Consider the following 25,195-nt stretch of genomic DNA (forward strand, 5'->3'; position numbering starts at 1 on the left):
TGTGGACAAATATCAGCAAGCACAGGCAGCAACTGAAATTGCAACTGCAACAGCAACACAGCAACATCAACACAGCAACAATGTCAACAACAACGGGCAATTATGTGTAATAATACGAGTGCAAGTGCAGCAACAACCAGTGAACACTTGAGGTTTTCAACACATTTAAACACACTGTGACACCTGCAATCGAGGCAAAAACAATAACAAAAACAAGAACAGCAACAGCAACAACCTGCAGCTTGAAGCCAAATTAAAATGCAATTTCGAAGTTCAACACCTTGGTCAATTTGCCGATGCGGTTTCTGCTGCCCCGACTAATGACGTCTGTGTGTGTCTCTCGTGGCAATCTGTCAATTCAGCAGGCAAATTAAGAAAACTTTATGGCCAGTTCTTAGCTTTATGGCAATAATTACATGGTTTAAAGGAGAGAATTTTACCCCATTTAGCAGTTTTCTCAGGGCAATCATATACGTTTTTTGCCACATATTCTTGTTTGTCATTTTAGAAGAGAAAATATACATAAAATAGGGTTTTTTTAGAAATTCAGAAGTTTATTAGTTTCATCTGTTAATAGCTAGAAAAATGCTTGACATCAATCGTAAGTGCATTTTTAAAAGGTTTAATTTATTAAAGTCGTTGAAAATGTAAAAGGTTTACAATTTTTAAGATTACCAGAATAAAATGTTGAAAAATATGAATAAAACAATTAAAATAAGATGCTATTTCTTGCTTATTAACAAAAAGATTTAATTATTTATTTTAAATTTAATTTATACATTGCGATGACATACATTTTACATAAAAATAAATTGGCCACCTAGCGGAAATTTATTGAAACTTAACACTAGTGGTTCCTCAAACCACCACTAGATGTCGTGTTTGTTTTTCAAGGCGCTGTGAGATTTTGGGCGAATTAGACAACAGGCATACTTCATGGGCGCCATTATTCGAATTTCCTTTTTTAGAACCTCTTAATGGCAAGCAAGTAATTACTTTGTCTTTAATTTTGTTAGTTCCTTAGTCTCCAAAAAGCAAAGAATTATTATTACAACAATAGGTAAAGAAAAAACTTTTTAAAATATGGCTTATTTATTTACATTCAAGTACAGTTAACAATTTTTAGTCGTAGACATATCTTATAAAAACTCGATCAAGCTTAGTAAATAAAGAGGATGTAGTTACTTGACAATTACCCAAACACAATGAGATGATGCGATTTCCTTTAGCTCCGAATGAAGCTAGAGTTACATACTTAATAGCTAAGATAATCATAGTTAACGCTATGGTCGATCGTTTGATCGTCGGAATTATCTGCTTAATAAAAAATGCTAGGAGTTTGTTTCAAAAAATGTAAGGCAAAGTGGACGTATTCGATCGGTCCAAAAAGGACCAGTTAACATACTTATTTCAAAAATCTCAAACATGGAAAACTTGTTTTGTTGTTTCGCCTATCGTAGAAATCGCCGACACAAAAACATATCAAAATAAATAATTCTTTGCGCTTCACAAGTTACCCAAAAACAATTTCATTATTCTAGCTAAAATTAGTTTAGGAAGTGAAGGCTTAGCTTAGGTATTTCAGGATTGCTTTTCTATACTCCAGTTAAGCTAAAAGTGTGGGCTTAAGTCCACAGCCACTTTTAAGTTAACTGAAGTCTGAGAAAACTATCCCTAAGGTGCAACTTAGGAGTACAGTTTCTTAGGATTAGATCTTAGGAGTACAGAAGGACAGACGATGGATGGATAGTTGAGAAGAGATAGAGATAGTCAGGAAGGATAGTTGGAAGAGATAGGTTGAAGCTTAGACCTGCAATCAAAACGTAGTTAATAACCCATCCAAAATGGAGTATCTCTTGTGTCGTTTCTGTGTCATTTCTGTGTTGTTTCTGTGTTTGTTTTTATTTTTTTGTAGGGGCGGCCTTGATGGCTCGTCTGCCCACCTGTGCCGGCGGCTGTGGCGCCCCGCTGCCCTCCTGCGATCCGCTCTCCGCATCCGAGTCCTTCAGCGAACCACCCTCCTCGTCGCCCACCAGAGCCCGGTACTTTTTGGCAATCGCCTCCCAATCGGCCACGTTCTCGATGCGATTCTGGTTGGCCTGCGAAAAGCTTGCCTGCGATCCCAGGGGAGAAAGATGGACCTGAGATAGGGCCACCGAGTCTGGGAATTTAGGAAAAGATCATTAGCATGTTGGTTCAATTATCAAATAAGAGACACTAAGGTAAAAGTACCAAAAATCAAGAGAATACTTTAATGCCCCCAAATTCATGTTCTAAAATACTCTTCCAGCTTGTTTTTGGCTTTTCTTAAATTTTATTTTTATATTAATTTAGAATTTCTTATTCCAAAATAAATTCGTTACCACAATTTTTGCATAGAAGAAATTTAAATGAATTTTTTTTAAATTCAAGGATATATTCGGGTTGCTCCAATTTTAATAAATAAATAAATAATCAAAATATGTAGTTTTAAGTTAATTCCTAAAAATCTTGATTTATGGTACCTCTATCTCAGTGCATTTTTAGAGAAAGTCAAAAGTTGTGGAAAGAATTTTGAGCTAGAGCGAGCCAATTGTTCACAGAAGATAGTTGAAGAAAGAGGAAAGCAAGACAGACAGAAGAGCTGATGGAATAGAGAAAGTTACACTTGGGCTGACACGCTGTTAGCTACAAAACCCCTTTGGATGGGTTGGTATTCCCAGGATATACGGGTTCTGGTCAGAGGTAGCCCTGCAGCGATACATACATGTCTCACCTTTCTTGATCTTCGACAGCCACTTGGCGCCGGCTTTGGTTCGCGGACTGGCCTGACGTATTCCCATCATCTGAACCAGACTTGGACGCTTCTTTTTCTTCATGCGTGCCTGAGGCGCGTGTTTTGTGGGTTTGCAGGATGGCAGGTTTGTGGGTTAGATCAAGGCGCATTAGACACGGGACATAGGTCACATACAAGACAAGAGACACAACATAAACGCAGTCAGCAATCGTTAATTACATCGAAAGCAATTGGGTGCTAAGTGCTGGACATTAAGTGTCATACAGTAAGCGATCGATTGAGTTACTTAAGAACATGACATTGTTTTTTATAAAGGTGTCTAAAAGTATGCAACGATTTATTTTAAGACCCGATTCATTGTAATGTACGATTTTCCTTTTGTATTGCATACTTTTAGACGCCTTTATAAATGAATTCAACAATCTACCCTCATTGTATCTCTATTTCGAATGCCCACTGTAATTTGAAATCACAGAAGTGCAAGGTGCATTTAGTGTTTTATTGGGTGGGCAACACACTTAAAGCATTCACAGTGATGGAACTTATTGCGGTTGTTGCCAAATTGCTTTAAATGGGTTGGGGAAAAGGTCAGCAAACTACACCCGTTCAGGCTCGGTTCTGGTAGTTGCACAGATATAGTCAACAGATACGGAAACAGGATACAGGATACAAGATACAGGAGATAGAGCGACAGCGGCTTGGAGGCGGCATTTGTCACCTGAGTTTTTACCTTGACCTTCTCGACGATCCACATAAACCAGGTGGTAACTAAATTAAGCGGCGAGGGCGCTGTTGTGGTGCGATGCATATTGCGTATAAGCTTGGACAAGCCGAATTTCCACTCGATGTCGGATTGGGCCTAGTATTTCATAGGTTTTTTGTTTATTGTTTGTTAGCAGAGTGCGCGATGTTGGATGGATGAGACATGACATATAGGGGAGAACAAGAACAAAGGAATACACGGGATGAGATTCGTGAGCTGAAGCCTCGGAATTTACAGTTTTTTTTTTACTTCGTTAATACGTAACTTAAGAGCTGCAAAAATCAGGTTGTTAATAATAGAAATTCACAAATGCAGAGGCCTGTTTTGGATGGCAATTTCTTAAGACTTCTAAAAACTTCCATACAAAACCTAGCCACCATATTGGTGTATCTCTTCATACTTAAATCCTAGGCAGTGACAAACACAGACACATAGACACATGCAGCAACGATTTCTATATAATATATATGTTTTTTAAAAGCATGCATTAACCAACACTCTTTGGTTTGGCCTTGCTCAACACTGGTCACAAAAGCAGAGCACACTTCTAGGCGCTAATCCACTAAAGCTAATCTGCACTTTACTAAACTAGAAGGCGAGAGGCTTCCATCTTTGAGATACAGTTTCACTGGCACGCAAAAAATGTATCCCTCAGATTGCTAACTTCATTTTCCTGAAAAAACCTGGAAGATGCAAGTCTGGGCAGTTGATGGATTTACAGAGCATGCCAAGGTCTCTTATAAATTCGGTTTTCTCAATGTCAGGTTAAGTACCTAGGTTAGCTAAAAAAGAAACTTCATTTAGAGTTTACCATCATTTGCATAAAATCTTTTGTTAACTATTTTAAGAGCTTCATCGGGATATTAACTTATGCTTATTTCGCTAACCGTCAAATTTTAACCGTCAGTCTATTAAAAACATGCTAGAGTAGATAAAAATAAATCTACTTCATAATTTGTACACTTTACTTCTCATACTGCTTGCTGAAAAAGAGGAGGATTAATATTCAATGTAATTTAGCATTCAGATACTTAACTTATGGTTAGAGTAAGAGTTTAAAAAAAGATTCGAGTTAGGTAAAAGCGCCTTTAGCAATACTACCTGAATACGTTGATAGGTGTCTGACATCATAGCAATCAGCAGGTTAATGAGCACAACCACCGACACCAACATGTAAATGCCAAAGACAATTTTGAACAGGTACTCAACCCAATACGGTTGAGTGGGCGTGGCTACATTTTTGATTTTGTCAACTTGCGTTTGCTCGGTCGTCGTTTGTCCGAACACGGCGAAGAACAACAACTCGAACGAGTTTATCGGATGCATGCGCACTGTGTCCGGAGCCCCATAGATACATTTCCAGATACAGATACATATTCAGATACAAATACACATAGACACCCCCGGACAGCACGCACATCATATTGGCCGGCGCGGAAATTATTTTGAAAAATAAAAAGATAACGGACGCCCAGGTTGGTTGATTCGATTCAATTCGATTGTGATTGTGATTGTCGTTGATTTGTGGGATCGACCAACCCCCGGTTTTTTTTTTAAGCCCAATTGTGGTCAGTTTGGGGTTGTTACCGCAAAACAAAGCACAAAACATATAGCATTCCAAAAAAACGTAAATCAAAAACGGGGGAAGAGGGGAAAAAGCAGAGAGAAAATACATATTAGTGGCCTTGGCAATACAAACCTGAATGCGCTGATAAGTATCCGACATCATGGCAATTAGCAGGTTAATGAGTACAACCACAGACACCAACAAGTAGATGCCAAAGACAAATTTGAAGAGCACCTCGGTCCACTCGGGACGCAAGTGTCGCATGGGATTGATGTCCAGGGTGGTCGTCTGTCCGAAGACCGCGAAGAAGAGGCGCTCGAAAGCCAGAAAGGGCGTCATGGGTCCTAACCAAATGGGTCCGAACGGAACGTTACTCACAATCAGATATGTCTGAACTTTAGCGTTTGCGTTGCTGCAGCTAGCATATATATATATATATATATGTATATATGGGACATATATATATTGTCGGCTTGGCACAGGCGTGTGTGCGAGTTTGGATATTGTTTTGTAGATTGATTTGGATATCTTGAAGTTTACATAAACGAGTATATTTATGGTGGGTTTTTTTTTTTGTTTGTTTGGCTTGGATTATTGGAGAGTGCGGGTGAGTGGTTAAACACGTCAAAAGCAGCATCTCGCAGTTCGCAGTTCGAATACTAGTATCGGCATCGGTATCGGTATCAGTAGCGTTATCGTTTACGTTATCGATTCGATTCGATAGGTTTCGATTGTTTCGATTGTGCAGAATTTGGTGGTGGGCAAGCGGCGCAAGCTGAAAGCCGCAGGCAGGCGGGCATTGATTATATCGATATTGCTGATTGATTGATTTTGATTGGATTGACAGGGTTAAAACATCAACATGCAGTACTGAAATTTTGAGTTTGTACAAAGTTCTAATCGGTATCGTTTGGGTTACACATCGACAAAAATAATTTAAAAAACTTATAATGAATAAAAATTAAAGATTTTAATTAAAAATAGAAAATATCTAGCCTGTGGATGTATTCACTTGTAAACTAATATTTGAAAAAGTTTGAATCCAATCTAAAAAGTACTCATAGACAAAATACAAAAAATTATAACGAAAACCTCTGTAAAATTATATTTGACTTAAAAAAAAAATAGTTCAAAAACATAATTTTTAAGTGGTATCAATTTTTTTTAAATTTTCCTTTAACATTTATTTAATTTTTAATTAACATCATGCCTTAAAACTTTTGGAATACTTTAAATACAAAAGCCGATAGCAAATCAAATTTAATGAAAGTAAGAATCTATACATTAAATTCCTGTAAACATTTGTAAACTCTTCTTGATTAAGAAATATGTTCTTAACATCAAAAAAATATATAAAAATAAATAAATAAATACAAAATCATACTCCAAACTAAATAATAAAGCTTAGCGCAAGGATACCTATATAAACACAGATCCACAACATCGAGGATGCGGAAAGGGGATTTCCCGCGAAAACGCCTCAAAACGAAAGTAACTGAAACGAGCAATTGGCGAGGGGTTTTCGAGCAGCGAGTGCGGACTTGTGGATGTTCCAAGGAACTGGAATACAAACGACAATAAAACTTTACGCACAACATCGAAGGCGGCAACGCAACGGGTTCGAGTCCGGCATTCGGCAATAGAGGGTTAAGGGTAGCCCCCTTAAAAATCGGGGGCCATGCAAAAAGGCGGTAGGGGAGTAAGGGGTAAGGGGTGGTAGTGGGTGAAAAAGGGGGCGGTGGGTGGCGGAGACTTACGGTCGTCCTTGTGCTTTCGTCGGAATTCGCTGAAGCGACTATCGACATAATTCTCCACGGGCGGAGGTCGAGGGGTGGGCATGTCATCTGTTCCATTCGGATTCAGTTCGATTTTCAGTTAGGGGTTAAGATCAGAGGGAGAACATTATTAGTGGAGGTCATTTGTTGGGGGTTGGGTGGGACGGGGATTACGACATCAAGGTTGAAGGTTCGGGTGGTTTTGTACTTGTTGAGCATGCAATTGTTGTATTATGTGGTTGTAGTTGGTTCTTTTTTTTTTTTTTTTGTATTATTTACTTATGTGAAACATCGAGCACACACAGATTAGATGGCTTTTCATTCAAGGCAGACACAGATACTTATCAAGACACATTGAACGTTCAAAAGAGGAAGTTTGCAAAAACATTCCAAATGAAAATAAAAAGATTTGAAACAAAAAACAAACGGTAGACAGGAGGAAGCAAAGCAAACGTTTTGACTTACCGTCGCTGAAGTAGCCTCTATTTCGGTTCTTCTTCTCGAAGCTGCGCAGATCCTCTGGCGAAAAGTTGGCAAAACTCTGATTCAAGGCCACAATGTGCATGGAAAAGCCAAACACAAAGATGGCCAAGACGGCCAGGAACCGGGCCAGATCCTTCAGCAGATCCCCAATGATGATGGCCCAGGGTCCGAAGAGGTGGTGGAAGGACAAAAAGTCCAAAATCTGCACACAGGCCAGCAGGAAGGCCAATGCGAAGCACTGATTGCGGCAGTACACCAGCGTGGGCCAGTACTCCTTGGACACGAACAGAAACGCCGACACATGGACTCCCACGCCGGCCATTCCCAGCAGCAGGACCAGCACCTTTATCGATCCCAGTCCCGACTTGTCCGACGGATTCGTCAGCTCGAACAGCAGCAGGCCACTCAGCCAGATCAGAAGGCCCACCTCGTACCAGTAGGGCACTAAACTCAGTCGGAGTACTGGATAAATGGGCGTTATGCCCACGATGCTCAGGTGGATCATGAGGTAAATGTGCGAGGTGAGGTACGACATGAACTTGATAATCGGCACCTTGTTGAACTTGTGGCCCATCGGGAAGGTGAACCCGATCCACACCGGTGGGCAGACTATAAAGGCCACGAGCAGCAGCAGGATCTTCCAGGAAGCCCACGTCAGTGATCCGTGCCAGAGTTCCTAAAAAATAGGGAGAATTTATATAGTTATATTTATATATTTTGTATGCATCACAATACCAGATCTATCTAGCTAGGGCTTTAAAAAAAATACATATATTTCTCCAAAACGGAACCAAAAAAGTATCAAAAATGATAATTGAGTTAAAGTCTAATTAATATTATTAAAAAAATTGTATCTATTGAAATAAAATTGAAATAAAAATCTGAAATATACACTAATCGAAAATAAAAAGCAAATTTTAGCTTCGTTCTAACTTATATATTTTTCGTTATGAAAATTAAATTAAACTCGATATGTAAGCTATGCTAGCAATTATTCATATCACACACTTGCAAGTAACGCTGGACCACGGTATGGGCAATCACTTCCTTCTGTTCATTTTCGATCAGAACGTCGAGAAACTCCACGTTCCGCTTGTCGGTGGCCTGCAGGATCTTTCCCGCGGAATCAGAGCCAGCTGCCAGGGCCAAAAGTTCCGTGGCCATGGCCTCACATTGCTTGCCAGCAGCCACCAGATCCTTGGCTCTCTCTTTTTCCTAGAGACAAATGGGATTCATTAGTAAGTGTTTTTAAAGTTCAGATAAAAAGCATAATTTAATTTAAGTTTATAGAGATCCTCAAACAGCACACATTTTTTGTAAGCTACTTCAGGCTACTTAAAGTTGCTTGAAAATGTAGTTAAGTATATAAAAACATGCTTTAATGCTTTAATACTCCTTAAGAAAGTTTAAGATTAAAAAAAGTAATTCCCAAAAATATCTTATGAGGTTTAAAAAAATCAAAAATATTTAAAATATTTATCCAGCCTATACGATATTTAAATATTCATTTAACACAACTAACGTTTACTTTACCAAAACCATAGCAAAGTTGTATTCTGTTCAGGACACCTCACCTTCGTCGAGAGTACAATGTAGATGTTGGACAACTTGGCGGCCGTGTCCACTGGGGCCGGCGACACCAGGACGAACTCCTGGATGGGCTTGTTGTTGTGGTTCTTGGACACCACCATCAGGTTGTAGACGAAGCGCTTGTCCTCCATCAGGCCGTAGGTGTCGTGCTCCTTGTTCATCAGGTAGCGCAGCACCTCGTTGTGTCCCTCGGAGGCGGCGAACCAGATGGCGGCACAGCCGTAGTTGGTCTCCGATTTGGGCGAGGCACCCGCCTCGCACAGCAGCTTCACCACCTCCAAGTGGCCAGCTTTGGCAGCACAATGCAGTGGCGTCCAACCGTTCCGATCGGTTGCGTTGATCTCCGCGCCCTGGCCGAGCAGAATCTCCACCATCTGGATGTGGCCATGCATGGCGGCGATGTGCAGGCCCGTCCTGCCGTTACGATCCTGCGACTGGAGGAGTTCCGCCGACCGACTCAGGAGCAAACCGACCACTGACATGTGTCCGCCGAAGCAAGCCAAATGGAGTGGATTATAGCCCTGTAAGTAAAGACAATTGTTAATAGGTTCTCAAAAGTGTATACAGACGAGCTTCAATAACCCTAGCCAATATCTGTCGACAACGAATTTCATTTAAAGGGACGTTTAGTAGGAGAAAAAAAATAGTTCTCCAAGGAAATTTTAGTTCTACGTTCAAAAAAATTCTGAGAAGAAAATAAAAGGAATAATATTTAATGAAATATTTTGCAATTAAGTTTTATACATTAACGAAAATGATTTATAAGCCTTCTTATGCTTATATCTATAACTTTAAAAGAAATTAATTTTATCTTTCGTTGTAACATAAATTTAAAAAATGTATAACAAGAAAAAGGGTATCTGCAAATTACTGGATCAATTTGCAAATAAAGTCAAGTCAAAGAAATTTTCTAATTACGAAGATGAAATTGTTTGAAAAATAGTCAGTTGTATGCTTTTATAGAAAATTACTTAGTGAAGTTCGACTGTAAAAAACGGCTTAATCTATATTCCTTAGAAAAATCCATGTTGTCTTACGTTCTCGATGGTCGCCGCATCCACTTGGACACCCGCGGAGTTGAGGAGCAGTCGCACCACGTTCTCGTTGCCGGAAAAGGCCGCCAAGTGCAGTGGAGTCATGCCGGACTCAGTGCCCAGATCCCCAAAAAGACTCTGTCCCGTTGGCGTTTCCGATTTCACGGTGGCCGGCACACTGGTCAGCAGTTCCCGCACCGTGTCCGCTTGGCCATAGTATGCGGCCACATGGAGCGGGGTCAGACCCAGCTTTTTACTATTGATTCTCAACGAATTTGTGCTCTTGAGCACATCCAGGACTTGGCCATGCCCGTTTTGGGCCGCCAAATGGACGGCGGTGAAGCCCGCCTTGTTTTCCTCGGTGCAGGAGGCACCTGCTCTCACCAGAGCCTTCACCACATCCGCGTGTCCGCCCTCGGCGGCCAGCTGCAGGGGCGTGGCATCCGTAAGCTTATTGCGTGCAGAGATCACACCCGATCGATCAAACTTCATCAGCTCCTCGATCACCTTGACGGATCCCTGCATGGCGGCGATGTGGGCACAGGTGTTGCCATCCTTGCTGGTGGCATTCACCAGCGAGGGATGCTGCTGCAGGAAGAGTTTGGCCACTTCAGAGTAGTTGTTCTGGGCGGCGACATGGATGGGCTTCTGGCCCAGATCGTCCGTCGCATCGATATTGGCGCCCAGTTCGAGGAGCAGTTGGCAGCACTCCATCTGCCCGCTGGCAGCTGCCAAATGGAGTGGCGTTTGCTTTCTCAGCGTCAGGATGTCGATCACCGCATTGTGATCCTTGATGAGGAATTTCACCAGATGCGTGAACCCATTCATCGCCGCCAAATGGAGGGCTGTGCGTCCCACCCGCGACTTGGAGTTTATGAACGCCTTGTTGGTTAGCAGGGCATCGCAGACATGCAGGTATCCCCGCTCGGCAGCCAAATGCAGGGCCGAACGTCCCTCCGTATCGAAGACATCCACGCGGGCGTGATTCGCCAGTAGGTTGTTGACCAGCTCCATGTGCCCGCGATGGCAGGCGATGAGCAGGGGGGTCCAGCCCACCGACGATTGCCGGTTCATGGCCTTCTGGATGTCCGTGGGATTCATGTGCGAGATCATCTCCATCAGCACATCGTTGTTCCCGGCCACGGCGCAGTAGTGGAAGGCCGTCTCCAAGGCGGTTTTCGTCTGCAGCGTCACATCCGCTCCGTTTTCGAGGAGCATGCGTACGATCTGCTTGTCGGACTCGGGAATCTTGACCTCCTCCTTGCTGATTTGGCAGGTGTAGTGCAACGCCGTGGCGCCATCCTCGTTTACCGAGTTAATATAGGTGGTGGCCTTGTCCGGACCGTGCTTCTCCTTCACCGTCTCGATCAGATGACGCACTATGTCCGGGTGGCAGGCTCTACAGGCCATGTGCAGGGGTGTCTCACCAGTCTGGTTAATATAGATATATATAATAATAAAAAAATATTAAGTCAAAGCAAACTCCCACTCACATTCGACTTGTACAAGGGATCGCCTTCGTCCTCGAGCAACTGCATCAAGGTGGCCAGATTGCCATGGCGGGCAGCCACATGAACCGGGGTCAGACAGTCGTCCGTGGTCAAATTGGGACTGGCCCCCGACTTCAGCAGCATGAGGGCACACCGATCCCCATCCTTCACCCTAGCGGCAATGTGCAACGGGGTCTCACGCAGTTTTCCTCCCCGCACATGGACATCGGCCCCGAATCCCAACAGGGTTTCCACTACGGCGGGCTTGGCCGACTCCACGGCTATGTGCAGAGCCGTATAGTTGTCCTACAAAGGGAAAATGTGATCAATAAGTGTCTCAGTAGAACCCAATAGACGTTGGAAGGTACGCCACGTACATCTTTGACTAGGCTTTAATTCAAGGATTAAAATATTTTTGAAAAAACTATCTCATTATTAATTAAAGCACTTGAAATCGGACTGGTCCACTAGGACTAATAATTTTAATGGCAAGTTTAAATTAAATTATTCTTCTGCATTAGATCTAAGATCGAATAATACTACAAGCAAAAACACAAAAGACATCGGAATATTAAATAAAAATAAATAAATCATTTAATAAATTCCAGCCAACTTACATTGGTGGTCACATCCACTTTCTCGCCCTTCTGCAGCAGCGTGTTGATGATCCCCGTGTGGCCATAGGCGGCTGCGGTGTGGATACTCCTCGCTCCATCCTTGTTGGGCATGTGGAGGTAGACGCCCTTCTTGAAGAGCATCGTGGCGCACTCAGCATGACCGTTGAGCGACGCAATGTGCATCAGCGTGCTGCCATCCTTGGTGCGCTCGAAGATGCTCGCCTTGAACTTGTCGGCCAGTATCTCGATGACGTGCGCGTGCCCATTCTCGGCGGCCAAGTGCATCGGAGTGCGATCTGTTCGGGATTTGGATAAATATTAATGTTTAGATAAATATGATTATAAACTAAACTATTTTCCAACATTATTCCCAATGTACTTTAAATATTATGACCTCGGTCCACCCGTGGGCGCCAAAAAATTCTTCTAAGCGAAAACCAAATGAAACGTTTCATATTTCAAATTGGATGTAAAGTTAACATCGTACACTCAATAATATTTAATTCAGAAACCAAAATAAATCCTAACTATAGTTCAAGTTTCTGTACACCTTAGGAGAAACAAGCTTTAAATTGAGCTGTATAGACTAATTTCGGTTATTTTAAAAACAGCAATATGCAATGAAAACTTTTAGATTTCGTTTTTGATATCCCTTAAAATCAAGGTGAAACTTATTTCTACCGCGTTTACCCTTGGTCCACATTATCGCAGACTCACCTTGATTGTCCGCAATGGACGCTGAGGCGCGCACGCCATAGAAGTACTTGAGTAGGGCCTCGTCGCCTTCGGCGGCGGCGATATGCAGTGGCGTCTGGCCCTCCCCATTCTGCGTGTCCACATTCGTTCCGTAGTCGACCAGGATGCGGACCATGTCCACGTCCCGCCGTCTGGCGGCCAAATGCAAGGCCGTGTCTCCATTGGCCGTCGTGGCCTGTTGAAAATAAAAACGAAATTCGAGCATGAGATGGTGCACTCATAGAAAAAATTACAGAACTTTGGTAATACAAAATGCTTGCATAAAACATACTTTTTATTAATATATTTAAATAAATTAGAAGAAATAACAAAAGTTAAAAGTCAGTAATAGTGTAAATACTAAAAAGTAAATTAGATGTATTTTTAAACAAGGTAACTAGCTATCAAATTTTATAAATATTTTCTGAGTTTTTGTTATAAACTAGCTTCCCTATTTCCTTAGTGTTTAAAACTGCACTTTGATCAACACATTTTATTTTGGGCTATGCAAATGAGATTCCCCCCCGTTTTAACTGCGTTTTGCGCCTCACCTTTTGACCCAGTTTGTGGCTGTTTTGCCGGCTGATTGCGTGCTCAGCCAAAGTCAGGCGCACAACTTTAACTTAAACTTTGGCTTGAACCCTTGGCCTAAAGCGACCCGACGCCGAAGCCCTTTGGTTAATTTAATCAACACGCACTGCTCTTGGCATGTGTTGCACTTCAACTTCTGATTGAAAATTGCTCAAACTTTGCCAATGTCGCGCACTGTTGCTCTTTTCATGAAATGCAACTCTGAAATGCAGGTGCGTAACTGAGGTAGGTAAATTTGCATTTTTGATTTATTTACACGCTTCACTTTTGGACAGTTCAAGGCTTAAAAAACCTTGTGGACACTTTCTGACAGCTCCGCTGGCCATTTTGATTGGCACTACAATCTACTAGCTCTTATGCATATACGGTTCTAATATTGCAGGAATTAAGTTGATTGCGTAGATAATAAACGGAGTTTACATTTTCTTTTCCCTTTTTTTAGTAAGCTTTATGGGGTCTTATGGTTCGAAATGTTGACATTTTCTGACATTTTGATTGACGTTATGGTCTAAGATAGATTTTAGATATTTCAAGTACAAAATATGGGTTCTTGTTAGGGTTTCCTGGAGATTAAGATTGATTTTAAAACGTGATTTATTTAGCAAGGTCTCCAGGCAAAAACTAACATGAAAGAATAAACCTGTAAGTGTATTAAATGTTTGGAGCTTTTCAAGTGACTTAAAATGTTTAAGCCTGTAAGTATTTTAAAAGTATTTCAATCGTTTCAACTGACTTAAAGGTATGTCAATAAAAAACAGTAACCAAAATAAGTAACTTTAAATTATATAGAGTTATTTTAAGGTGTTAAATGCTTAAAATTACCAAAAGATTTAGTTCTTGTTTCTCAGATAACTCACCTTTAGTTGGTCTGCCGTTTGTGCCGCCAGGAGTTCCCGGCACATGGACTGATTTCCCGACTCCACCGCCAGGAGCAATGGGATTTTGCCACGCTACGCGGAAGATAGGTTTATATGGTGTACAAAATAATTAAGATAAGGACACCGCACACTCACACATCCAGAAACACACGTAAAATCATAAATAACCAATTAGCCAATTCGAGCCTCAAGTGTTAACGGCAACATGTTTCGCTATTTTCAGCCAACTTCGCAACTTTGGCGCACCAACTTTGAAGCCAGCTAGCGTTTTATTTTTTTTTAGGGGGGCGGGGCGTGAGAGGGGGCGTGACGGGGAGTCATTATCCCTATCTACCAGGAAAGGCGAGTAAATCAAGTTGTACAGCGACTTGACCCCCTTTTTTTCGGTTGAGTTTTCCTCGGTTTGTTATTTGTTTGTTGTTGGCAACGAGTTGAGCGCCCTCGCGGGGAAAAACTACAGTACTACCTACAGATATATATATACTATATATGTATGTGTATATCCATAGATATGCGTGTAAAAAAGGAAAGCGAATCAAATCGAACTGAATGGCATCGAAAGCTAAATACTTCATCCGACTAATTTCGCCTGACAGTGCCATTCCACCTATCTCTAATTGATTTAAATCAAGTTGCTGTTTGCCATTTGCCGCAGCCATCGAAGCGCAAATCGAGGTGGGTAAGCATTTTGTCTAGACAATCAATCGGTGGCACCCGATTTCCCCAATCAGCCCCCCAAAAACCCCCTATTTCTCCCACTCGTTCGATGGCAATTCGGTGGAAATTTATGCGATCCCCTCGCGTGCGTAATGGAAATATCGCCCGTGCATTTGCACCCGTGCACGTGATGCGACAAATAGTTCCGCATTTCTGTTGAGATTTCCAAGGGGGTCTCCAAAAAAAAAGGGGTCTGGAGACATGGTTGGCCCAAGCAAGTTAATCAGACGAAGACGACAACTTTGATGGTAATTCAACGCTCACTGGGGCTTACCCACTGTGGTGAGAGCTCCTTATTGATACAGTGTGGGAAAACAAAAGATAAATTGGCAACCACAAAAATTGAATTTTATTTGAGTTGTTTGTCGATCTGCTATGTACAACAATTTTTAAAACCCTTTAAAAAAACACAAATCTACAAATGTATAGAGTTTATAAAGATTACTTTTAAACAACAGAGCTCAATTCAATTCTCTAATTAAAATATTTCCTTAAGGAATCTCTGTTTTATAGGAAGAAAAAAAACTAACATTTTTTTTAATGTAATCTTTGAACTTCATTAATTTTAGGCAAGAAATAAGATTTGTAACTCTTCACTTTTCTTGCTGTGTAATAGCCGCACTAAACTTTTTTTGGCCTTTTTTCGATTTCCAGCCAGTCGAAATGCATTTACCGTGAGCGGTTTTGCATATCGATTTTTCCAACAAATTTTGTTTGCTTTATGTTACTAGCTACTCTTGATTTTGTTGCTGCCATTATTGTAATAAATATATACATTTTTTGGTGATTTTTATTAAGTCTTTGTTTACGTTGGCACTGCCTGGCACCGCTGTCGAGAGTACTTCACTTCACTTGACATCGGCTTACTTTTGGGGAGTAGACTACTATTGCCAAAGGAGATAGAATGGCATCAATTGGGCGGCCAACACTTGTGGCTCTCCATCCGCACTCACACAAGCACACAGCCACACTGGCTCACTCAAAAGCACACATGGTAACACTTACGACCGTCCGCTTTCAAACGAATATCCTTGCCAGCAGCGGCGAGAAGAGCGCGCAGGATATTAGTGGCTGTTCCGGTTTGCCGACTCGACACCAAATGCACCGCAGTTTGTGAACGCGACTGAAAATATTATTTATTATTAGTATAATTAAATAATATGTTATTTACTATATGATGCACACACACTGCTGACGCAATTATTGTTAGGGTCACACTTTTATTGCATGGTATGTAATATGCTGCTCTATGCTCTATGTGGTTAATGTTCGCACCTAAAAAACTGGTTCCTATTCGCTTCAAAATCCCATTTGCTACTGAATAGGAAAGTGGCTCGTTTTTGCGTTTATAAGCACATTTCGTGTCATTTTTTTTGGCTTCTCCCGCGCTCATATCACAGATTGACAGCCCAAAAAAAAGTGAATAAAGAACTCACACTGGCAGGCCGCAGTGGGAGTGAACGAGAGAGGTGTATTAATGGAGGAGCAGGTGTTGGTTGTGAATGTGGGTGTGAATGTGAATGTGAAGTCCTATGGAGCCACGCACACACGCCAACGGAACACTTCAAACTTGGCTGTTGCTAAAACAAAAGTTTGCATCTTTCTGTCTCGCTCCTGCAGCTCCAACCCTCTCGCTCCCACCTTCGAGCGGAGCTCTCTTCTGATAACAATCAGTATTTGCGGAAAAAACTCAAGCCACTTAAATCACCAAGTCTCGAAGTGATTGCAACCGAGAACAAAAAATAAACAAAACCAGATTAATACTGACGCAAGACATAAACAAGAAATAACTACTACAAAAAAAAAACAATTCAACGATTTGATCATCATTCAGTTTTAATTTATTCTGTCCAATTAAAATGTTTCTAATTAGCTTTAACCGTTGCTAGAAATCTTCCAAGCTTGAAATTCAAAATACAATGGTAATAATGTTGTTTCTTTTTGAACAGTATATAAGTAGGTTTTGTCTTTTCATACATTTTAAATATTTAAACAGAACAATTTTGTATGTAAGTAGACGGCTTTAAACTATTCTAAGTTAAAATTACTATATACTTTACACAAAAAAAATATTTAATTTTTAATTTTATTGACTGATGCCTTTAAAGATTAAAATGTTTTCCGGAAACAATGTGTAAGCTAATTTGTTGTTACATTTGTTATTTAAATTTTCTATGCAGTATATATATACATATAGTAACCTCTTTAAAAAGCACTGTTTTCTTGCAACTTTGTTTGTGGGCCTAAAGTGTTGGTGGGCTAAAACCTCTGAAGTTTCTTTAAGCGGGGCCTAGACATTACCATCTTAACCTTGTCGCCAGTTAATTGCCGGTCTCGCCAAAGTTACATGCAACATGCGAACATTGCGAACCTCAAAGTTGCATCTTCGCTTGGCTCTGACCTTTGTGTTTATTATTATATATTTTTTTACTTTTTTATTAGCCTAGTGAAGTATGCGTCTAACAGCGGCAGATTGCCTGCGAATCGGGCTGTCAGCAGCCCCAAGTTATGCAGCGATTTCATTGACTCAAAACTCAAGACTTTTTTAAGGGTGTCGCCTGACGTGTTGTGACCTCAACTATTGGGTAAATTTTCGCTTTGGGGGATATAGTATATATGGGGCTATTGGAATACTCACGCCACCGGTGGAGAAGGGATCGACGCCGCGTTTTGTTATCAACAATTTGACGACATCCTCACGCGAATACATTGCCGCAATGTGTAGCACATTATAATTATCCTGCAAAGAGAAGTGGTTTGGGTTAAATCAATTGCAATTCATTGGCAGGAAACAACCGCCCACGCCAAAGAGCTGGGTCAGTTCAATGGGTCAAAGTCAGTTGGTTTTGCATGTGGCTCTTTGGCTCCTTGGAGCAAAAGGAGTGGCCCGACCCTTGCTTGATTACTTAAGCCACAATCTTGCATGCGGACTTTCACTTACACAGGGATTTCTTAATGGCCAGTCGCAAGCTCACATGCAAAAACTGCATCAATGGCAGCCAGAAAAACCCAAAAAAAAAAAAAAAATCAAAAATAAAACAATGTAGAGGGTAGAAAATATGACCCTGAGCAAATCACCGAAACGTAACGAAAAGTGTTTTAAGATAACGATAAAGTTAACCGCGGGCTCAAACTGAAGTGAGTCAGATGGGAATCGGGGCATGGGGCGCTATTTATTGCCTTATATAATAAGCCATAACGCAACGTGTTACACATACGCCCCGTGTGCCTGGCCTGGGCCATGGGCTTAATTTATAACCAAGCCTCCCCATTGTTCTCAACCCGAACGGAAGTGAACTGGTTTCGTCTATATGTATGGGCACCAGCCAAGAGGAAAGGTCTTTTTGCCCTGTCATCAGGTTGGTAAGTGCAAATGGGTACTATTAAATCAGCATACTTGCATAAAAATTCTTAGTCGAAGAATAAAATTTTGCAGGCTTTGGTATTTAAAAAAAAAGAACAATTAATCTGAGTAAAAAAATCAAGCAGTTGAATAAAACGTTAATAATATATAAAATATATTTAATTTTCGCTGCAGAACATAGAAAGATAGCAAAAGAAGTGCAATGATTTGTAGAACATTTAATTTATTACATTTGCCCAAGCTATTTTAAATAAAATGGCTTATTAATTTGCATTCCCAAACTTTCTAATCTTTTATATACTTAAGGAATACAAATTAAAAACTTAAAACATATTCCTTTAAGTAAATTTCCATAATTCTTAGAAATTCTTTGAGTTTTTCATGACCGTTCTAACCCTTTAGTAATACCCCCCGGGATTTTCCCACTTGGTAAGTGTGTGTGGGCTTCGTGTCGTGTGAAATTCGAGTTTTTTGCGGTTTATTTGCGACTATTTCTGGCCGCAGCTCCTGCTAATTTGCATACAACGCCGCGGCGCTCCAGTCGACGGCTTTGACACATGTCCAGAAAGCCAATCCAAGACGATGGCCCGAAAGAAAGGAAAGCCAAAGCAAACTTTGAGGGCAGTTGGAACCCAGTCCAAGGTAGACAGATAATATTTCACGCGCTGTTTTGCATACTTTTGAGCCCGCTTCGAGTTCGTTTTCGAGCCTCGTGTTTGTGTTTCTGTTGTTTGTGTTTGCTTGCCGGGGCGAAAGGAAAAACCGGAAACAAAACCAAAACGGAAGCGCAAATTTTCCAGCACATTTTTGCCCTGCCAAATGGAGAGTGTGGAGTGTGGATGTGGACGAGAAGTCGACCCAGATTCGTGGGTGTTTTTCTTCGTGGCCCAAAAGATACTCGGGTACTCAAAGTGGATGAAGTCATTTTGGGGCGATGTCACACACCTTCTTTAAAACAAATTGCAAGTCCTCATTACGGAGCTCATTTGGATTACGTTGCCACACATTCTAGCATTTGCACTTTTCCGGCTAATGGAGTTAATTAATTTCTCCTTTTTATTCGCAGAGATGGCTTTACTCACGCACTAAGGCAACGTGACAAATGAATTGGCGTTTTTATTCCTCATTTTATTTCACGCTGTCATCGCCCCACATATGGAGTGCTAGTGCTCGAGTGCTCCACTGCGTGAAGTACTCGACTTGAATTTAATTAAAATTGCATATTAATGACGCCGCTCTGGCCATAAAAATGCGGCGGAAGTTGGGCTCGAAGTCGAGGTCTCCGGTTTGGGCCATTCGAAAGGTCAAACTGGCTTTTGGCCAACTGGGCGTACATCGGAGTCATGTGCTTGATTAATTGGCTTTTAAGTTGCAAAGAGGTGTTGCAAACACGCCTCTTAGTCAAGTCCCAAAAAAAAAAAAAAAAAAAAAAAACGCCAACTTGGAGTTGAAAAGTTAAAAATGTTAATTAGCCAGGCGTTACATCATACAAGTATTCTTTATAATGGTCATAATGGTCCTGGAGATGTCGTGCAACATAAGAATTACTTGGCCTTTTCTGACAGTTAGATAAGTTGGAAATTGTAAATGCAATAAACATTTTTTCTCTCGGCCAGAAGCCGTGTTTTTAATTAAATTAGTCAGTGTATGTGAAGTTATCCGAGTTGGTCACGGAGTGACATTTGCGTTGAAAAAAAAGAGTAATTATCCAGATGAGGTAATGATATGGTTTTTAAAAAGGTGCGCTTTTTATAATGACACGAAACTGATGTCGTAATATTTAATTTGCACAAAAAACACAAAATGATGCCATCATGTGCATGCTGCCAACATTTGTTTTAAAAACAATCTCAGATTGAGTAATTAATATAAATATTTTTGAACAAAAACAGAGGCCATTATTTTTTATATCAGATTTGAAATTTACATACGCTCTCGAAGTCAGTAGCAATTTGAAAGATTATTTCCAATGAACAAAATGAGCATTTCTAATTAGTACACCTATAAAAACAAGTTCTTCAAAAACTAATCCTTCTGCTCATATAAATACCTATCGTGTTTTCATGGTTCCCTTGTCTTTTGCAGCTTGTTCATGTTTTATTACATTCATGTGCAAATTTACCTTTAACATTTCACTACGCCCTCTTTAACTCAAGCAAACAATCGTCCACTTGAGGGGAATTTTCTTGGAGGGTAAGAAAATTGAACTTTCTGTGTTTGTTTTGGTAATTCAATTCGCCATGTCTGCACTGGTTTGGCAACAATTATTTTGTAATTAGGTCAAGGATTTTTATCGCCGCAAGCCCCGAACTAAAGTACATTGCGTATACGTAAGGACATGTGAATGCTCAGCCAAAAAAACCGACTTCAAGTGAAATCTTGCTAAGTAATTGTGGCATGCAAAGAAAGCTGGCCAACGGAATTCAACCAATTGCTAGCAACTTGGCCTAATGAACAACACTCACTTCGGTTTTGGCATTCAAAAAAAAATTAGCAATAATCACGATGGTTAATTGCAAATGAAATCAGGATAAACATCAACGATGACCTTTCATCTCAATTTGTTAGCCCTTTTAAGAGGTTAATTTGAAAGAGATAACAAGTTTATTGATTAAAATATAAGCTTACTTAAACCTAAATAAATACGTGTTTTAAAGCAAGAGAAAGAAACTTAAACTTTAAATCATAATTTACGATTTAATAGTTCTTTAAATTTATTTTGGGCAATTAGAATGTTAAGTCTTCAACTCAAGGTCCCAGATTAAAACTTAAAACTTGAATGACTTTTAATTCACCCCTTATCGTTTTTTTATTGTATTTAAATTGCTACCAACAAAACGGTAATAAAGTCAAAATAAACCAAAGATTTGGTTTTTTTCTTTAAAGGCCCCTCAGGAAATTCGCATTCGTGCTGAAAAACTCAACACAACTGGAGTCGCATTAAGTAAAGAAAACTCCCAGTGAGTCGTCCATTGGCCAAGCTCGGTTAAGTTGACCCATTGAGGTATGGCGGCATTGCCGAATTGAAGTATTGAAGGGGGTGGAGTGGTGCGTGAGAATCGTGCGTAGAAGTGGGTGCACGGGTTCACCCACCGACACCCTCGTTCGAGATTTAATTATGCGGTTTTTATTGATTTGACACATTTTTAGCGGCTTTTGTTGCCGCTGTTGGCTTAAACAGCTGGACTGCCTCTATATTTGGATCCACCACAACGGGCAGTTGGCTGAGGAGCTTTAAATTATTCCTAGTCCTATGTGGTATGTAGTATATATTCCCGGTCAAGACTCACATTATTGCGGGCTCCCACATCGGCGCCCAACTCAATCATGCGATCCATTATGGCCGTCTTATTGTCCTTGGTGGCGTACATCAGCGGCGTCATGCCGGTATTCTGCAATGGAAATTTATGGGATTTTAATTAGCAAATATTATTTAAATACTTTTTAAACAAATTATATTTTATATTTAACAATTATATGTTACATAAACTTCTAAGCTGTGAAATAATCTTCATAACTTAAACTAAACAACATTGCAATAATCTTGAAGAAACTGGTTATAGTCACAAATGTCCAAGTTTGCCTATTAAATTGCCATTAATTTTATTCGTGACTTCCCTGTCAAATTGCATTGATAAGAGATTCGTTTTAAATGAAATAGTCATCTGTGAAATCGGTTTTGTAATTAAAAGTTGCTGCGTTGTGGGTCAGCTGATAAGAAATTAAAATAATAAGTTAGACCCATTTAAACGATTTAAAAGTGAATTCAAATACATCATGGCAGTCATTGTTGCCTTCAAAATCAATAAAAAGTAATGAAAATATAATTAAATTACATGAAATAATATTTAAACATTATTTTAACATTTTATAGACGAAAGCATTATTTACATACATTTATTGTAAAGACTACTTCATATAAAACTTCAAAGGTTTGTCTTTAATAAGTTTGAATAAGTTTAATTCATAGTTATAGAACTCTTCAGCTGATAAGCTGCGTTCCATATTATAAGCTCATTCTCTCGTAATTAAAACGAAATCAAGAGCAAAGCCATCAAGTCAAGAACCGAATAAAAACCAAAGAAAGGAAGCCCCGAAAAAACGGAAATAATCAAGACAGAAATAGCTCAAACCCTAGCTATATATTTATGCAAATATGGTCTAGGGCTCAGTCTAGTCTGGCAGACAACCAAAACTAGAGGTTGAGATAGAAAGTAACTCCCCAAAAAGCCTGCAGGAAATTCCAATCCTTTTAACCGCACACCACCTCCCGCATTTCATTAGCGGTCGGTGCAACGTAATTTTATGTCAACGACTTCTCCGTTTCATACCGTTTATGGTAAATTGAAATCGAAGCGCTTCAATATCCTTCGATGTTTTATGAGTTTATCGGTCGGGTAGTCAGCGCAACTTGTGGCAGGACTAAACTCCAAAACTCCAGAGCTCAAAGCCACCAAAGCCATCGCCTTGGCAGCGAAAACATTTGGGACGCGCTATCAAATAACATTCGCTGTTTTCCGTTTTCCGTTCTCTGTTTTTTGGTTTTTGCTATTCGGCTTCTGCTTTCTGGTTTCTGGCTTTTGTTTTCTGGCCTTTGGTTCCCGGGCTCTGTGTGTCGTTATTTTGGCTGGTAAACAACCAGAAATGGGAAAATGCCGCCGACGTTGATAAGGGCGACGTTTGTACATCGCATACACTTGTGTAAACGTTGCTCATAATATGGGTTATTACAAAAAAAATATATATAAAAAAAAACCATAGCGTATCTTCCAAAATAAAAAAGAAACTTATAAAATTATTTCCAGATCTTTTTTAAACAACGGTTTTCACCTTTGTTTGTTTAAAGTTCATTTGCTACAAAGAAAACAAAAAAAACCTGAACTTTATTTATATGCTTGTTTACTTTATAACTTTTTCAAATTATTATTTATTTAATCTAAAAATCATGGATACATTGAAGACTAAACAGCATATGATTTCAATATTATAGCTTACTTTTCCAACAAAAAAACAAGATTTTAACTTTATATTGCACTTAGAAAAGAAATACAAGAAAATTGTTTGAAAATTTTTTTGTTTCGATAAAATAACCTAAATTATTTCCAAACACAACAATTCAAAAATGTCCATGTAGACCCAAAAATATCTAAATACAAATTGTTCATTGGTAATCGTAAGACTCAGTAGAAAATATGTTAAATTGTTTATTCACTTGCAAATTAAGTATTTTTTATTATTGAGCATTTTTACTTTCGATATTTCAGATAAAAATATATTTGATCTGTTGCCTTTTTATTAAATTCCTTTTTATTACGTGAATCAGATTGGTTTTTCTGAGTGTAAGACCTGTTCCTGTACTTATTTCGCTTCCTATTCCCGCTCTGGCTCGCAATTGATTTTACAAATTCAGCCAAGGGGTTCCTGGGATCCACATCACTTCTCTGCACTCCTATGCACTTCACTGTACAGTACTCACCATGTCGTGAACGCCGGCCAGCGGAATGTGATTGCCGTCCTCGCCCACATTGGCCACGTACTTCTCCAGCTTCTTGAGCTCCGCCTCGATGGGCGTCCACTCGCTCTTCATGGCCAGTCCGAGGACCTTGTTGGCCGTGTCCCGGATGGAGGCGCCGGCACTCGGAGGCTTGGGGGCGGGAAAGAGGTCCATGTCCTTCTTGTCCCCGTTGCTCGAACTGTCGTCCTTGGGATCCGAGTCGGCCTTGCTGGCAGGCGTTGCCCGCTCGCTGGGCGTGGCCGAGTCATCCGGCGGACCGGTCAACGAGGAGGGGGTTTTGCGGCCAACGCCAGCGCCCCCAGCACCGCCGCCACGCCCACCGCCACGCCCTCCGCGAGGCTGCGACATCCTTAGGTCTTTGATTCGACGAGTTCCACACTCAGTTATCAGTTGCCATTACAATGGGGGGGCATATATATTTTATAGAGAGGAGGGTGTGTGGGTGGTTCGTTGGTTAAATAGGAAACACTGGATGGACTGGATGCTAACGATGTTTATGCTGCCATTATCCGTGTAATATCGCTTCGGTTATTGTATTATTATTGATTCGATTCGGGGTTTGACGGCGGGTTTTTAGCTGCATAGTTTTGGGCTCCTTTGCTTCGCACTCGCATTGCACAAATTCCTACGGCCTCCGCATTTTACCAATATTTGTTACCAACAATTTGCATTTTCATTGGCAACAGCAACAGACACACTCACACACATACACACACACACACACAAACACAAACCGAAAAAGGCTCCAACACATCCGCTCGCTATTATTCCACTTTGATTCTTTCGCTTTCTTCACTTTTACTACACAAATTTATATGTTTAGCCCCTTTATGGCTTCGGTTGCGTGTGCGTTAACGGCAGTGCCCCCTTTATTATATATTTTTTCTTTGGTTTTTTGGCCAAAAGAGTCCCCAACTTTGACTGGAATTTCTGGCTTCTTTTGGGAGCCACGAAAAATGTGAACCGTTTGCCACGAGCGTCTGCGAGTTTCTGATTTGCCAGTCGAGTTTTCCCAAGGCGCTCGAGCGGAAAAACTCGGCCCTTTCACTCGTTTGGTAGCTTTGGCAACACGACGAAGCTCCAAACTCGAAGGACGCAAGACGCTCCAAGGAAGTGCCAAACAACATCCGCGCAAGCGTTTGTTTACAATTGTTGAATCCGGTTAAATGCCGCCTCTTTTGGCGCCAAAATCACGGCGCAGCTCTTAAGTTTCGTTGGGATTTCCACAGGCGTTAAATGCCGGTGGGAAATCCAAATGGGCCAACAGGCTAGACTGAGATTTGAACATCCTGTCGGACTG

General features: G+C 40.6%; 1 protein-coding gene across 9 annotated transcripts; it reads right to left on the reverse strand.

Moving 5' to 3' along the window:
• Nucleotides 1–1,073: 1,073 nt before the first annotated feature.
• LOC128262900 (serine/threonine-protein phosphatase 6 regulatory ankyrin repeat subunit A) lies at nucleotides 1,074–25,047 on the reverse strand. Of its 9 annotated transcripts, none has more exons than XM_052997478.1 (17): nucleotides 23,857–25,047; nucleotides 21,671–21,772; nucleotides 17,655–17,756; nucleotides 16,008–16,139; nucleotides 14,279–14,371; nucleotides 12,813–13,026; nucleotides 12,096–12,391; nucleotides 11,482–11,784; nucleotides 9,992–11,419; nucleotides 8,939–9,475; nucleotides 8,373–8,579; nucleotides 7,347–8,040; nucleotides 6,864–6,950; nucleotides 5,239–5,450; nucleotides 3,507–3,635; nucleotides 2,747–2,864; nucleotides 1,074–2,161 (listed from the first exon to the last, which is right to left on the reverse strand). In XM_052997478.1, the coding sequence occupies exons 1-17, from the start codon at nucleotides 24,241–24,243 to the stop codon at nucleotides 1,902–1,904; spliced, it is 5,301 nt and encodes a 1,766-aa protein (XP_052853438.1). In that variant the 5' UTR covers nucleotides 24,244–25,047; the 3' UTR covers nucleotides 1,074–1,901. The 9 variants fall into 9 exon arrangements, with proteins under 9 accessions (XP_052853438.1, XP_052853437.1, XP_052853434.1 ...); XM_052997477.1 differs by having other exon boundaries at nucleotides 2,756–2,864; nucleotides 23,857–25,044; XM_052997474.1 differs by lacking the exon at nucleotides 5,239–5,450 and adding an exon at nucleotides 4,641–4,870 and having other exon boundaries at nucleotides 2,756–2,864; nucleotides 23,857–25,042.
• Between the last annotated feature and the right edge of the window lie 148 nt (nucleotides 25,048–25,195).

Source organism: Drosophila gunungcola, unplaced genomic scaffold (assembly GCF_025200985.1).
Source record: "Drosophila gunungcola strain Sukarami unplaced genomic scaffold, Dgunungcola_SK_2 000001F, whole genome shotgun sequence".
NCBI classification, from domain to species: domain Eukaryota; kingdom Metazoa; phylum Arthropoda; class Insecta; order Diptera; family Drosophilidae; genus Drosophila; species Drosophila gunungcola.

Excerpts from the sequence above, each read along its gene's own strand:
- LOC128262900 (XM_052997474.1), bottom strand. The coding sequence starts at position 24,243 with ATGTCGCAGCCTCGCGGAGGGCGTGGCGGTGGGCGTGGCGGCGGTGCT. Across the intron at positions 21,773-23,856 it reads TGGCCGGCGTTCACGACATG|AATACCGGCATGACGCCGCT; the intron begins GTGAGTACTGTA and ends TTTCCATTGCAG. Across the intron at positions 2,162-2,755 it reads GCTGTCGAAGATCAAGAAAG|ACTCGGTGGCCCTATCTCAG; the intron begins GTGAGACATGTA and ends CTAAATTCCCAG.